At 35.8% G+C, this 14,638-nt stretch overlaps 1 protein-coding gene across 1 annotated transcript in view; it reads right to left on the reverse strand.

The window, feature by feature from the left end:
* LOC149799639 (uncharacterized) overlaps nucleotides 1-14,638 on the reverse strand; it is a 96,990-nt gene that overhangs the window by 39,642 nt on the left and 42,710 nt on the right. Inside the window, exon 6 of the mRNA XM_089958242.1 lies at nucleotides 139-317. Coding sequence (XP_089814368.1) covers nucleotides 139-317 — 179 coding nt within the window. The remainder of the gene's footprint in view (nucleotides 1-138; nucleotides 318-14,638) is intronic.

Raw genomic sequence — 14,638 nt, forward strand, 5'->3', positions numbered from 1 at the left:
CACCACCACTGCTACTACTATTACTGTTGCTTATTCAACTACTCCTAAGATATTTGACAGAATTCTCATAACATAGAGACTTAGCATAAAAGATGTATCTATCGCTCTGTGATGAAGTCAGTGTGCAGTGTTGCCTACCTCTTTACTTCCATCTATCGTGATTGGAATGATTATGTTTTCTCCCACGATTTCATACTGAATCTCATAGCCCTGTAGATTTCCATTAATGGTGTCTTGTGGGGGAGCTTGCCAACTGATCTCAATTTTGTCACTCACCACACTGTGGGCTGTTAGATTGAGAGGTGGAGAACTTGGCTCTGAAATGAGAAATGCACCATAAGTGGATATCTAGGTATTATGATGACTGATTGATTCATCTGTGTTCAAAAGCACATGAATACATGATTGATTATAACAAACAGATGGCTCAGTCTATCTAATAATTAAGGGTGAAACAATACACATGGACTGATATTAATATGGTGCACAGCCTATGATTTGATAAATATCAATACACATTAAGAATAAAGCAGCACTCATTAACAATTATTTATGGACATTTAAGAATAAACCTAACTTATATAAGGTGTACATCATTTTGAATCAAGTTCAACCTTTAGTACTAATATATCAAAATGAAAAATTCTCAACAAATCGATCCACTGTTGAATTATTTCACCCCTACTAAATATCTGGGATCAAGGATTACTTACATGCATTGTTATTTCTAATCTACTTCTTGTATTAGTATAAAAACAATACATAACCAAACAATATGTGCCTTATATTTTCAGTATAGATAGATTATGTCCCTCATGTATTTCCTTTAGGACACTGAAAGAACCTTTTCTCTTGTTCCTTCTCATTTTTGGTAAATGTGGCATAATTAGCTCTATGGAAAATACAGCAATAGGGACATTGTGTTACAAACATGTCCAAAACAGTCTATTACTTAAAATTTGATGTAGATATATGATGCATTGGACAAGTGTGTGTGCGTATATATATATATATATATATATATATATATATATACTAAATGTACTGTACCCATGTATTCAACATATACCATACATGTACTCCACCCATGTAGTCTACATGTACTTTACCTATGGTAGTCTACATATACTATACAGGTATTAAATCCATGTAGTCTGTATGAACTCTACCCATAGTCTGTATATACTTCTATATGAACTCTACCCATGTAGTCTGTATATACTCTATATGAGCTCTACCCATGTAGTCTACATATACTCTATATGAACTCTACCCATGTAGTGTATATATACTCTAAATGAACTCTACCCATGTAGTCCATATGTACTCTAAATAAACTCTACCCATGTACTCTATATGAACTCTAGCCATGTAGTCTATATGTAACCTGTATGAATTCTACCGGTGGCCTAGTGGTTAGAGCATCCGCCTCAGATGAGGAAGGTTGTGGGTTCGAGTCATACCAAAGATTTACAAAAATAGTACTAACAGCTGCCTTGCTTGGCATTCAGCATTAAGAGGCTAGTTTTAGGACTGGTCGGCCAAGTGTCAGGATAATGTGACTGGGTGGGACATCATGCTACATTCTGCGGCATGATGCCCCAGTGCTAGACATTACTATAAACTGCCACAATGCATACACTGAATGACTGAAAAATTGTTAAAGCTACGTTAAAAATCCTAATCACACATACACACACATGAACTCTTTCCATGTAGTCTATATATACTTGATATGAACTCTACCCATGTAATAATAATAATAATAATGAGGACTTTGTATAGTGCATAATCTTTAGAAGCCCTAAGCGCTTTACAACGTTAGACAACACCTATAACATAAAAAACATATATGCTGAGATTATTACAGAAAACAAACACCATGAAATTAGAAAACGTAAAAACATGCTGTAAATATTTAAGGTAGGGAACATTATTAGGTCTTTAAGTTTGTTCTTGCAGTCAAAAAAAGAGTTTTAAGAGCACTCTTGAATGGGATTACTGTGTATTTGTGTCTAAGTTCGGTGGGCAATTCATTCCACGTTGCTGGGCCCTGGTATGTAAAAGAACGTTGTCCATATGACTTCGTTTTCATAGTGGGAATAATGAGCATACAATTGTCAGAAGAGGAGCGTAAGTATCTTGCTGGTGTGTACGCATGGGGGAGGTCGGATACGTATGTTGGACTGGAGTCCGTCAGTGAAACATAGCACAGAGAACAAATTTTGTGTTTGATTCTGGATCGAGTAGATAACCAGTGTAGGGTACAGAGCAGTGGGGAGGTGTGCTCTGATCGTGCTACTCTAAGTATGATCCGAGAAGCTGTGTTTTGAACTTTTTGAAGTTTCTGAAGTAGATATTGAGAGGAACCAGATAGAACTGAGTTACAATAGTCCAGTCTTGAAAGTACTAATGAACATACAATTGTTTTAGTGGCATCAACTGAAAGATATTTGCGAATGGAGCTGATACATCTCAGCTCAAGATATGCAGCCTTGCATTATGTTCATGACATGTTTGTGCAACGTGAGAGTACTGTCCAGACTGACACCTAGGTTTCATACTGACTGAATTTAATATTGGTGTTACTGATATTTATTGTTTAAGGTAAAGGATGTGACTGAGAAAGTCTTTTTGTTGTGATCAGAATGGCCTCTACTCATGTAGTCTATATATAATCTATATGAATTCTACCCATGTACTCTATATATACTCTATATGAACTCTACCCATGTAATCTATATATACTCCATATGAACTCTACCCATTTAGTCTAATTGTACTCTATATGAACTCTACACATGTAGTCTATATATACTCGCATATAAGCTGAATAATTTAGGAAAAAATAAAGGCTTGGAAGAAGGGGGTGTCAGCTTATCTGCAGGCCAATGTCTAAACTTGACAGTTTTTAGATCTTTTTGTTGACTGCTCTAATGGCTGTAAATATTGGGACATGAAACAATAATTGTTTCCGTGTCTTTAGACATAGGCATGTAAAAAAAAAATAACTTTCGCTGATTCGATAATTATTAAACTGTTATAAAGTACTATGATTGATTTTGTTATTATTTTGCATGTGCATATTTTCTGATTTCTCCATCAAGAAATTAAATAAAGGTAAATACAGACATCAAAATTTGCCGGGCAACCAGGCTGAACTATAATCAACAGTACTTACCCAGTGGAAAGCGTGCTTAGCGTCACTTAAATCCTTATTTATTCCCAAACATTTATTATGCAGATTTTGCTTTATTCATTGTTTCAACCAAATTGCAATCTTCCAGATAATGTTTCAGGTAGCCCTTATTAGCTGTTTCAATTATGTTGAATCACGGGCTGACGAGTTACTCATTTTCAATGATATATTAAGTGATTGTACAAAGTGAGGTAATATTTTTAAAAAGGTATGCACGTTTAATTGTACAAGGCACATAACCAGCATAATTTACATGTTCACGAAGAGTGGTAATAATAAAAGCTAAAATTCTCATATGGATCAATTAAGATCATCATCAATCAATTTTAGTTTTGTGTTTTGGCTGAACAAACATTGTAGCTTTCCACACAATGGAAAGCTTGATGTTTCGGCGTCTCCTTTGTTGATAGTCGGCGAATTAGTCTTTCGTTTTGCGACAGCAGTACAGGCAAGATAATCATTAAAATCCTGAAACTGGCTTGTGTTAAGTGGGAATTTTGACAGGCAGCTATACCCACAGGGGCTCGTTACAAAGAAAATCAAGGGATGGGGGTTCTAACCTGTAATAATGTGTTATATTATTACAGGTTAGAACCCCCATCCCTTGATTTTCTTTGTAACGAGCCCCTGTGGCTATACCAGTACACTGATGCGTAATTGCCTTTTATTCCATAATATTAGCATGATTACTGTAGTTTTGTAAAACGGGGTGTAAGGAATACCTATAAACTTTTCAAAAGCTAAGTAGGGAGACTGAATTAAAAAAAAAAAAGATATTGGGACCTAAAATCGGGATCAAGTACATCCCTTGGAGTCGAATTATGGGCACCATTGTACTAAACTTTAATGAAATACAATAATGAAGTTTTATTTTCTTACATGCTATTATAATGTAAATTTTTTCACTCGAGATGATACTTTTTCAGAAAATTGTTTTGACCTTGACTGTTAGTTTTATAAACACCAGGTGTTGATGTAAATTCTGACTTGGATTCAAAACTAGTAAACAAAGTTCTATTTTATTTTAAAATGATTGGTTGTTGTCAAGGTCATGATGGGACTAGGTGGGTTAGGAAGTAAACACTTTTTCATTTTTATTCTGGGAATAAATTCATTGGTCTAATCAAGGCCATATTTTGTGTATGTGATATAAACATGATCATGTGACGAACCCCCCCCCCCCCTTTGATTTCGCAACTTGGGGAATTTCAAAACTGCATCGATATAATCTTTATTTTGAGAGAGATTTCTCAGCTTTGGGCTTTTCATACTGATGTCAAATTAATTTATTGTAGCCAGATTTAAGCTATAATAATTCTTCAGATCAGATGGATTTCAAAAGGATTAATTCTTTATTCTCTGGAAATATTTTGAGGAGTGCTCACACAGAAATTTTGGAAAGACATTGCTTACAAATTTAATTTGGATTTCCAACACTGGTGTGCCATTATTTGTATTTCTACAAGGAACTGTAGTTAGTTACAGTACCGACTAGAGCATACATCATCGTCATCCATCTTGGATTTTCTACCAGGATTCGAACTTGAAATTATTAGAACATTTATTACTAGGACTTTTGCAATTTAATTTGTGGATTATTCTTAGATTATTTTTTGAATTTGATTCTTAAAACCATATGTTCTTCTCATTTTTTCATTTTTGCCGAATTTTCCAGGAAAATAAATTATTTGTTAAATTTTAAAAAGCTTGTTTTCACTCTTTCTGTGTTACTGTTTATTCGAGCCTAAACATGTAACAATAAACAAAAAATCAAGTCAAAAGGGAGAGGTAGTGTTATAGAAACTCGCAATTGATAAATTCTTGTCATTGTTCAATCAAATTATACACAAATCTAAATTAGGCAGAAACAACAAGAAAACAGAAAATTAAATAAATTACTTTTCAAACAAGTTTATACCATTTCTTTTTAATAATCATGCATGCCAACCATGAGATAAATATACATGTAATTTTTTAAATAAAAGTTTTCCTAAATAAATGCAGCAGCAGAGAGGGTGAACAGACCACTTAAGGGAATGGTCACCCTTGTGTTTAGACCAAAAAAAATAGTGACCCTTCATAGAGGTCAATACCACGTCTACGATTATTGTTTGTCCCAAACAGAATTGTAGACGAACCCTCTCTGCTGCTATCAATCTTGGGAATCTTCATCTGAATCATGGGAATCTTTTGTTTTGTTCTTCAAGTAATATTCAAGTTCTGATAGTGGTTTTTCTATTTTTGGATTTATGTTCTTTCTTTTTCTGTAATAGTTCATCAAACTTCTGTATCGATCTCCACCGCAATTTTTGCAAATCTGATATAATCCTCTAACGCCGTTGTTACATCCAACACATCTTCGTGAACCAGCATGAGGATTTTTCTTTAAAATATAATTATATTTTTTACAATATTCTCCACACACCTTTTGTTGCATTTATTTGTTGTTCCTTGAATTAACCACGCACAGTTGTTCATTATATGAATGATATCTGTTTAATTAAATTTACACCCTCGCTGCTGATATCAATTAAAAAATTGTTATATTTAAAATAATGGTACATCCAGAATCTCATACTGCAAGAATGGCACGAGAACGATTAGAAGCAATTAAAAAATTTCTTCCTGTCAGAGACTCATTTAGAAAAAATCTACAAGCGCAGCAAGAAGCACAAGTTGAGTACGAAGAAGAAACTAAAAGACTGTTTAAACCCGTCACTGCAGCTACTGAAAAGGTTACAGCTGTCATCAAAGAAGCTCTTCTTCAGGTATCAAAACAAACAGCAGAACAAACTGAAAAAATAGCAAGAAGAACTAAACAGACAAAGAAGATTTTACGAGATCTTCTAACTGATATAGCTGCGGCTCAACCTCCACCTGTTGGCGAAGAAATACTTGAAAGTATTGGAAAACTTCGTACTGAAGTCGCCGACGTGCAAAAAGAACATGCACCTGAACCCGAACTAGTAGAAAAAAAACTTTAATTGATTGCAAAATTTAGGAGGGGGGTTGTTGAAGAAATTAGAAATACTAAAAGAGAAAAATTACCCAAAGCAATATTAAATATACTATTTAATAAATCTAGTATTTTAAAACCCGATTATGAAAAAGTAAATGATGATAATCTTATTAAATATATATATCGCGTATATTACAATAAAAAAACAAGCTAAAGGTCAAGAATATTAAATTATTAATGAAGAAGTAAAAAGACTTTATAGAGAGAGACTGAAACAACAAGAACAACTCGCCCAGTATCAACTTCCTCCACCTTTACAACAAATAGAACAGCAATTGATGTTAAAACCATCTAGAGAGCAAAGGAAGCAGATGGCAAAGGAAATGAAGCAAAAAGCAGAAGAAAAATGGAAACAAGAAGAAGAAATATTTAGAGATATAGAAACTAAACAACAGGAGAAAATACGTTCACTGGGTAAAGAAAGAGATCCTGACGCTGTAGGAAGTGGGTTCCTGACTACATCAGAAGGAAATAATTTTATTGGTCCTGATAATATCCTCAATGACGTGTCATGGTTAGAAGTTCTCATAGGAGGAAAACGTGCCGGAAATAATTCACCAGAAATAATTAATGAAGCAGCTGATATTTGTCGGCGATTATTTCAAGGTGGTATCATGGATATCGGAGTTTACCGAGAACTTATCGATGAACTTGTTGATGACTAGTTGTTAGATAAATGGTAAATTAAAAAAGATGATCATACATAATAATCATCGTAAACCTGTACAGGTCAGAGCGGTGAACTCACGATTACCAATCTACAGAGCTACTTACGGAGATGGAATTGGTGATGTTGTGCGGGGATTATTCACAAGGATAGCTCCAAAAGCAGCACCCGTTGCAAAACAAATATCGATGAAAGCTATCGATATTGTTCGTGAAAAAGCTCCTGGAGCATTTTTCAATGTTGCTGGTAAGGCGTTTTCGGCAATCAAAGAAAGACTAGCACGATTATTGCGACGAAAACAACAACCACCAGTGAAACTGGCAAGTACTGAAATTATACCCGCAGACGTAAGTAAAATAATAAATCAGGCTGCAAATCAAAAACTAGCGGAATTATCTTAAGAGGCAGAAAGAAATATAACATCAAATTTGATAGATCAAAGACTCGGTGAATCAGGAAATAATATTTCAAGCATGATATCAGGAAGTGGAGTGTCCAAACACGGTTTTCGTGTTAGACGAAAATAATTATAATAAAATGTTTAAACGTGAATCCGATGAAGCATTTGATATGGAGGCACCTGTCCTTAAAGATGAATCGGTACGTGATTATCAGTTTTATTCTTATCAGGCACGAATACCAGATCAACGTGGAAGAATTGAACTACAAGTTCATGATACAAGTAGATACTTTTTACCCACTGAGGCTTTTCTTGAGGTAGAAGGTACAATTATAAAAACGGATGACACTAATTACGGAGGTGCAGTAAAAGTTGGTTTTGTCAACAATGGGATTATGGCGTTGTTTGATAGCGCCACTTATATGATCGATGGAACAAATATTGAATCGATTCAGAAAGATGTAGACGTTGCTACAACAATAATAGGATTAGCAAGATATTCTGATGATTATACAAGATCAGCAGGTCCTACAATGATGTTTGTAAAAGATAACTCCAATAACCCTGAAAGCGATCCGTATAATATAAGACGACCAAGAAATTTTGCCAATAACGCTGATGCTGATGTGGCCCCAGTGGTTCATGGTTCTAGCGAAAATTTCAACTTGGGATTTGCAGCACGTAGAAGTATGTTGATAGGAGACAAAAGATTTTCATGTGCAAATCCACTATCGCATATTTTTGGATTTTGTAGAAATTTTAGAAAGGTTATTTTTGGAGCTAGACACACGGTTGTTCTTGTGCGAAAAGGTGATGATAACGATGCTCTGTGGAGACCTATTGGTGATGCTGGTAAAGTAATATTGTCTAAACTTTCACTGTGGATGCCGGTAATGACTCCAACGATCGCAGTAGAACAAAAATTAATTTCTTCCATGGACACTGGTGGTAAATCCCTATTGTCATGGTTAACAACAAGCACAGATAGTATGCAAACTAACGTTAACGGTCAGTTTACATGGCATATAGCATCACAACAGGGTGTTTCTGCACCGCGACATATTTTTGTTGCGTTTCAGGAAACTAATCGATTAGGCTCACAAGTTCACTCTCATATGATATTTGATAAGCTAGGTATCACAGATATTTCTTTACGGATAAACGGACAAAAAGAACCAACAGAAAATATACAACTAAATTATGAGCAGAATCGTATAGGAGGTGCATATCATCGTTTAATGTCATTCATGGAACGTGATCAAAATGTTGATACCGGTTTGCAAATATCACAATATGATTTCAGAACTTTGTATCCGATTTATTATTTTTCACTGGAACATCTTGATCTATCAAAACAATCTGTCGTTGATGTACATCTTAAAGCAACATTGAATACAGGTGGTGCTAATTATAGAGCAATCGCGGTCATACTCAGCGATAAAGCCATGTTACTTGAAGGTGGTAGTGGTCGAATGAGATTCGTTGATGCACCAGTGGAAAATCTTTAATTATTCAGAAAAATATTATTTATATAAAAATGTCGTATAGTCATGTTAATGTTACTCTGACTCCCGGTCAGGTCAAAAAGCTTCAATCAAAAACCACCAGCAAATGCGGAACTAAAATATCACTAAAACGAGATCAGATGGTGGTGGTCCAAACAAATTATCGTTGACAAATAATCAGATTAAACATTTCAATAAAGCCCTAGAATCAAAAACTGGAGTTCAATTACGTCTTTCTCCGAGCGCCATCAAAGACGTGGTTAAAACGGGTGGTATATTTCCACTTCTTGCGGCTATTCCAGCGTTAATAGCTGCTGCCGCTCCAGCCGTAGCAAAAGCAGCCGCGTTAGGTGCTGTTGGAACAGCTGCTGGAATGGCTGTAAAGAAAGCAACTGGTGGACGATATGGCAGAAAAAAGGGACGCGGTCTAAGATTACCGGGATCTCGCTGGGGAAGCGGTCTGAGGCTCCCACGTTAGATGTTCCAGCATCAAATTTTGATTTACTTGATGCTGCTAAACGATTAAAAATAAAAGCCTTTAGAGGTGTTTTTATGCGAGATCAATTACCAAAACAACCAAACAAACTCGAAACAGGTATTATTAATCTAGACTCGACTTCAGGACCCGGTACTCATTGGGTATCATACGCGGTTGATCCACGTGGAATTGTTTATTTCGATTCATACGGGTTAGCTCCACATGCTGAATTTATCAAGTATGTCGCACCACTCCACGCAAGAACCAGAGGTTCCAAAGTTTGGTATTCAACGCTACCCACACAAACAATGACAGATCCGCCAATATGCGGCCGTGAAGTAATTAATGTACTCGACACTATATCAAAATCATCCAAACCGCCACATAAAGTTGTGCATGATTATACAAGCAACCGATTCGTTGCGCGTAAAGCGTTTTAAATAGATCTTGGATCATATATAATGGTTGATATTTACGGAAGAAGATCTTTCCGCGTTAAGAGAAAATCCGGCGATGTTGATCTGTCGAAGTATGCGACTAAAGATGAACTCGCTGATATCATGAGCCTGGCTGGAGTTGATCCAGATGAGGTCGTTATTTTTCAAGATCGATATGGTAAACTAAAAACGAGTAATATCAGATGGAATGATATAGTTCGACGAGTACTTGGTGCAGTTACGGATAATATTCCCTTGTTTACTGACGGTGGTAGAATCAGAGATTCAAGTGTATCATTTGCAACCATCAGAGATGAAATTGCAAGAAGCGTTGCTAATCGCGTGAAAAATACCGGTGACACAATGACGGGTGAACTCAGCATGAACGAAAATAAAGTAGCGGTTTTAGCGGATCCAACATCCGACGAAGATGCAGCAACAAAAAAATATGTCGACACCGTAGATAGTAAATTATCCACGTTGCGGGTCGAGTATGACGTTCACGTGGGCGCTTTTGCAAGATTTCGCAGAAACCATCAAAGAACCGCAGAAGAATTCTTCGGCACTCCGCACTCCGTTGACATAAATCTCGCTGATATCAATACGAACATCGACACGATCAAACGAACACAGCAAGACATCGTAGCGGGGATTCCTGAGATCGTTAATAAAACCAATTTGATTAAAATTCCAGCCGGAATAACTCCTGGACATATTACCAACATCGTATGCACTGTATCATCGGGATTCGCAACATGGCCGCAGCAAAATAAAACCATTAAATATACCGCAACAGTCACTGGCGTGTACAGGTTGTCTGTGTTCAGTGGTGCGCGATTTGAGATATTTACAACGTATCCATGGCGTCATTCAACGGATAGGTTTTCCGGAGTTGTATCTGTTATATTAAATAGCGGAACCGAAGAAATATTTATTCTGGAAGCAGATGATAAGACATTAGACTCAACATCTTACTGGTGGTGTTTGGAATTTGTAGCTGAAACACCTCAATTGGTTACTGCATAAAAATATATGGACGGTGCACAATACAGATACAATCAAGCGCGTGAATGGCAGGCGGCGCTAAAAGATCAAGTCGAACAATATACAGTAAAAGTACAAAAATATCGACGACGATTAGTTATCATGGACGTGATTGTTTATTCAGTATCCGCTGTTGTTGCTGGAACCGGTGTGATATTATCAGCGGTGACAATGATGGCACCAGCAGCCGTAACTATTTGTATTTCAGCAGCAACAACGATTGCAGGTGTGCTTAATATCATCACAAAAAAAATATGCACCTGCACGAATGAAAAATTATCCGATTACATGATAAGATTGCATACAGCGACGGTCGCATACTCGAAGTTATCTTCGTTGTTATCAGCGAGTCTCAGTGATAGAATTATATCTGATGTCGAATTTTCAATGATGACTAAAATATATCACGAAGGTATCGGTATTAAAGATACAAGTATTAATAATGACAGAATTACTCCAGCAGATCGTGACTAACACAACTCCGCCAAAGATAACGATGATCTCGGTAAGTTCAACTAATCCTGAATTTAGTATTAACTTTCCTACTGCAATTCCAGTAAAAGAAATAGCATTAGCTCAATTACGAGTATATTACAGCTGGCCAAATATCAGATCAAAATCATTTAATGGTACACCAGCAAATAATTTGCTTGTATTTGCTAACAAGAACAAACCAGATGGTACTCCTGACTGGATAGATGTTGGAATACCCACTGGTAGTTATGAGATCGAACAAATCAATGAGGAATTTCAACGTAGAATAAAATTAATAGCCAGAAAAGAAGCAAAAATATCAATTAACGTTCATGAACCGACGCTGTCCTCGACGGTTGAGATACATTCTCCTGATTATGCCGTTGATATTTATCAATCCACGATAAGATCCGTACTAGGTTGGCCTGAAATTCCCCCGGTGTATGAAGGACCACCAGAACCGAAAAAATCTGATTTTACGTCAACAAGTAGCTCTCGTCACGAAGTTACAATGAGAGATCTTTGGTGGTGGTGGCGTGGACCTCGAACTTGGGATGATAGTTTGGATGATTTAATTGGTTATGGTGGTGACATATTTTCAGCTTTACCAGAAGATGAAACCCCTGGCCATATTCATGAACACGAAATTGACAGAACTATTGACGTTTCCAATCTTGATCATAAAGATCAACTAAATAAACTACGTGAACGTCTCACTGAGTATCTTTTCGATATAACATCTCACGAGACACGAGGGGAAATTATCAAACAAATAGAAATTCTGAATTATATCGCAGAAGCTATGGAACGCACTCACAACAAAATTATAGACATAATTTTAAAATCATCTCCTGCTCCAAAAAAGTTTTTAATTGATAAATATAAAATCAAGGAATCTGATATACCGACGTTCAAATTTCCCGATTATGACCCGGACGCTCGGAGAAAATCTGTCAATGATGTCATTGATGAATATTTTCCTAAAATACTCGATGCGTGGAAAAAACTAACACCACCCCCAACTGTTCTAAGACATAATAATGATCCACATGGCGGCGGCAGACACGTTTCTCCGGGAATCGTTAATATAACCAGCACGATTGTGGTCAATCTGGTTTGTGACGTAGTCGATGGCAGCTATCAAATAGATCTCGGAAAATCGAATCAGGCTCAACAAGGATATATTTTATATACATTTACACCACAAGTTCCCCGTGGAAGTTTAATCGTGCAAGAACCAACTAATCCTGTGTATCTGCGGTGTCACAATAATATGGTAACACGAATAAATTTTAAGCTCACAGACCACCTTAATCGCTTAATTGACATGCGTGGAGAAGAGCTTGTGATAAATCTGTATGTGAAATCTTAATTAATCCAGTAAATGTTATATAATGTACCAGCACGTGATTGTTTTTTATACATCTGAAAAACGCCATCAGAACAGTGTTTTCAAAACACAGAGCAATTTAGCGTTAATTTAGTTATTGATGAATACGGAAGCGAGAACAGTTAGATGAACTCCGCCGAGAACATATTATCGAGATCAGATTCTAAATTATACACACTCCTGTATTAAACTCGACCAACTTAAAAAAATAAATAAATATAATCACTGATGGGATAAATTAATCAATTTTGTACAATCTGATGGGATACATTACACAAATCAATCAGTGTGCTAATTCTGATGGGGTAATTGGTACTGAAAATTATACAAATCAATCAGTTTGCTAATTCTGATGGGGTAATTGGTACTGAAAATTATACAAATCAATCAGTTTTCCAAAAAATGCTACAAATAATATTGTATTATTATTCTGAAATATTTTTATTATTATTCTGAAATATTTTATTTTTTTGTGAATCAATCTGATGGGGTGGTTGCTACTCAAAAGTATGCAAATCAATCAGTGTGCTAATTCTGATGGGGGTGATTGCTACGCAAAAGTATGCAAATCAATCAGTTTGCTAGATCTGATGGGGTAATTGGTACTGAAAGTTATAAAAATTAATCAGTTTTCCAAAAAATATTTTATTATTATTCTGAAATATTTGTAAATTAATTCTGATGTGATATACAGTGAGGGAAATTATATTACTACTCAGTCGTTACCCGCTGACATAATTTTTCTTAAGTATCTTATGCGGGTACTGATTGTTTGTTTTGTTTCATGTTCGCTGGATAATTCCGACCTGATCTTTTCTATTGCAACAGAAAGAGGAATAAATTCATTTACTTGATCATCGTTCACCATAGCCAGTGACTGAAACATAGCTGCCTGAATCCGCTTTATGAACTTATATTGAGATGATAGAACATACTTATTTTCATTTTTAAGTTCTTGTAACGTTTCAAAATCAAATATTATTTTTTCAGGATTTAGTTCATCAGATATATTAATTTCGTTTTATCTAGTTTTTTAATAGCAGAAATAATGTCTTTGATATTTTCTGGGTTCATTATATAATATGTAAATCTTTAAAATTAAAAAAAATTATCCCTGAACCCCTATCGAGTCTTTAGCGAGTTCAAGGTACAGGTACACGAAACACTAACCCGTCAAACAACGGTCTAGAGGCCCAAGAGGGTGTGTTTGGTGAAATGAAATGGGTATGTACAATGAAATGGATATATACAATGAAATGGGTATGTACAATGAAATGGATATATACAATGAATGAATGACGGCACAAACATATATTATGAAACGAGTTTTTTTTTAGCAAGTTCATTAAGTATCAATGAAATGGGTATGTACAATGAAATGGGCATGTACAATGAATGAAGGATATTACAAACATATATTATGAAACAAGTTTTTTAGCAAGTTCATTAAGTATCAATGAAATATATACAATGAATGAAGGACGGCACAAACATATACGCTCAGCAAAAACCCACCCACAATAATCAAGCCCGTGGGTGATACGAAAATATGTATCAACCACCGGTTGATACGTGGATGGGTTTTGCTGAGCGGGGCGGGGGGAGGGAGTCTGGCGGAGCCCCCAATTATTATAAAAATCGCAATTATGCGCAAACCATCGACATATTGTCAGCCATGGGGATTCGATCCTGGACCGCGAGCTTCACAGTCCAATACGATACCGATTGAGCTATCAAATCTTGTTACAAGCATATGCTTCGGAAGTTAATATATAGCTAATAATCATTGAAAAGGAACTCATTTCGAATAATACAATTCTGAATTCAAGAAATACGTTTATATGATATATTTTCACCAAACAAAGCTAAATTAAGGAATTTCCTATTTACTATACCACGCCATGTATGATAGAACATCCGGTCTAGATCATCTAATTGCTAGACTGGTCAAAGGGAGTTTACTCGATAAATAAATAATCACACATACATACACAATCTCGCATTATATTTCTGCACTGAACAAGG

The sequence above is a fragment of the Sinohyriopsis cumingii genome, chromosome 5 (assembly GCF_028554795.1).
Source record: "Sinohyriopsis cumingii isolate HCF-2022 chromosome 5, ASM2855479v2, whole genome shotgun sequence".
Lineage (NCBI taxonomy): Eukaryota > Metazoa > Mollusca > Bivalvia > Unionida > Unionidae > Sinohyriopsis > Sinohyriopsis cumingii.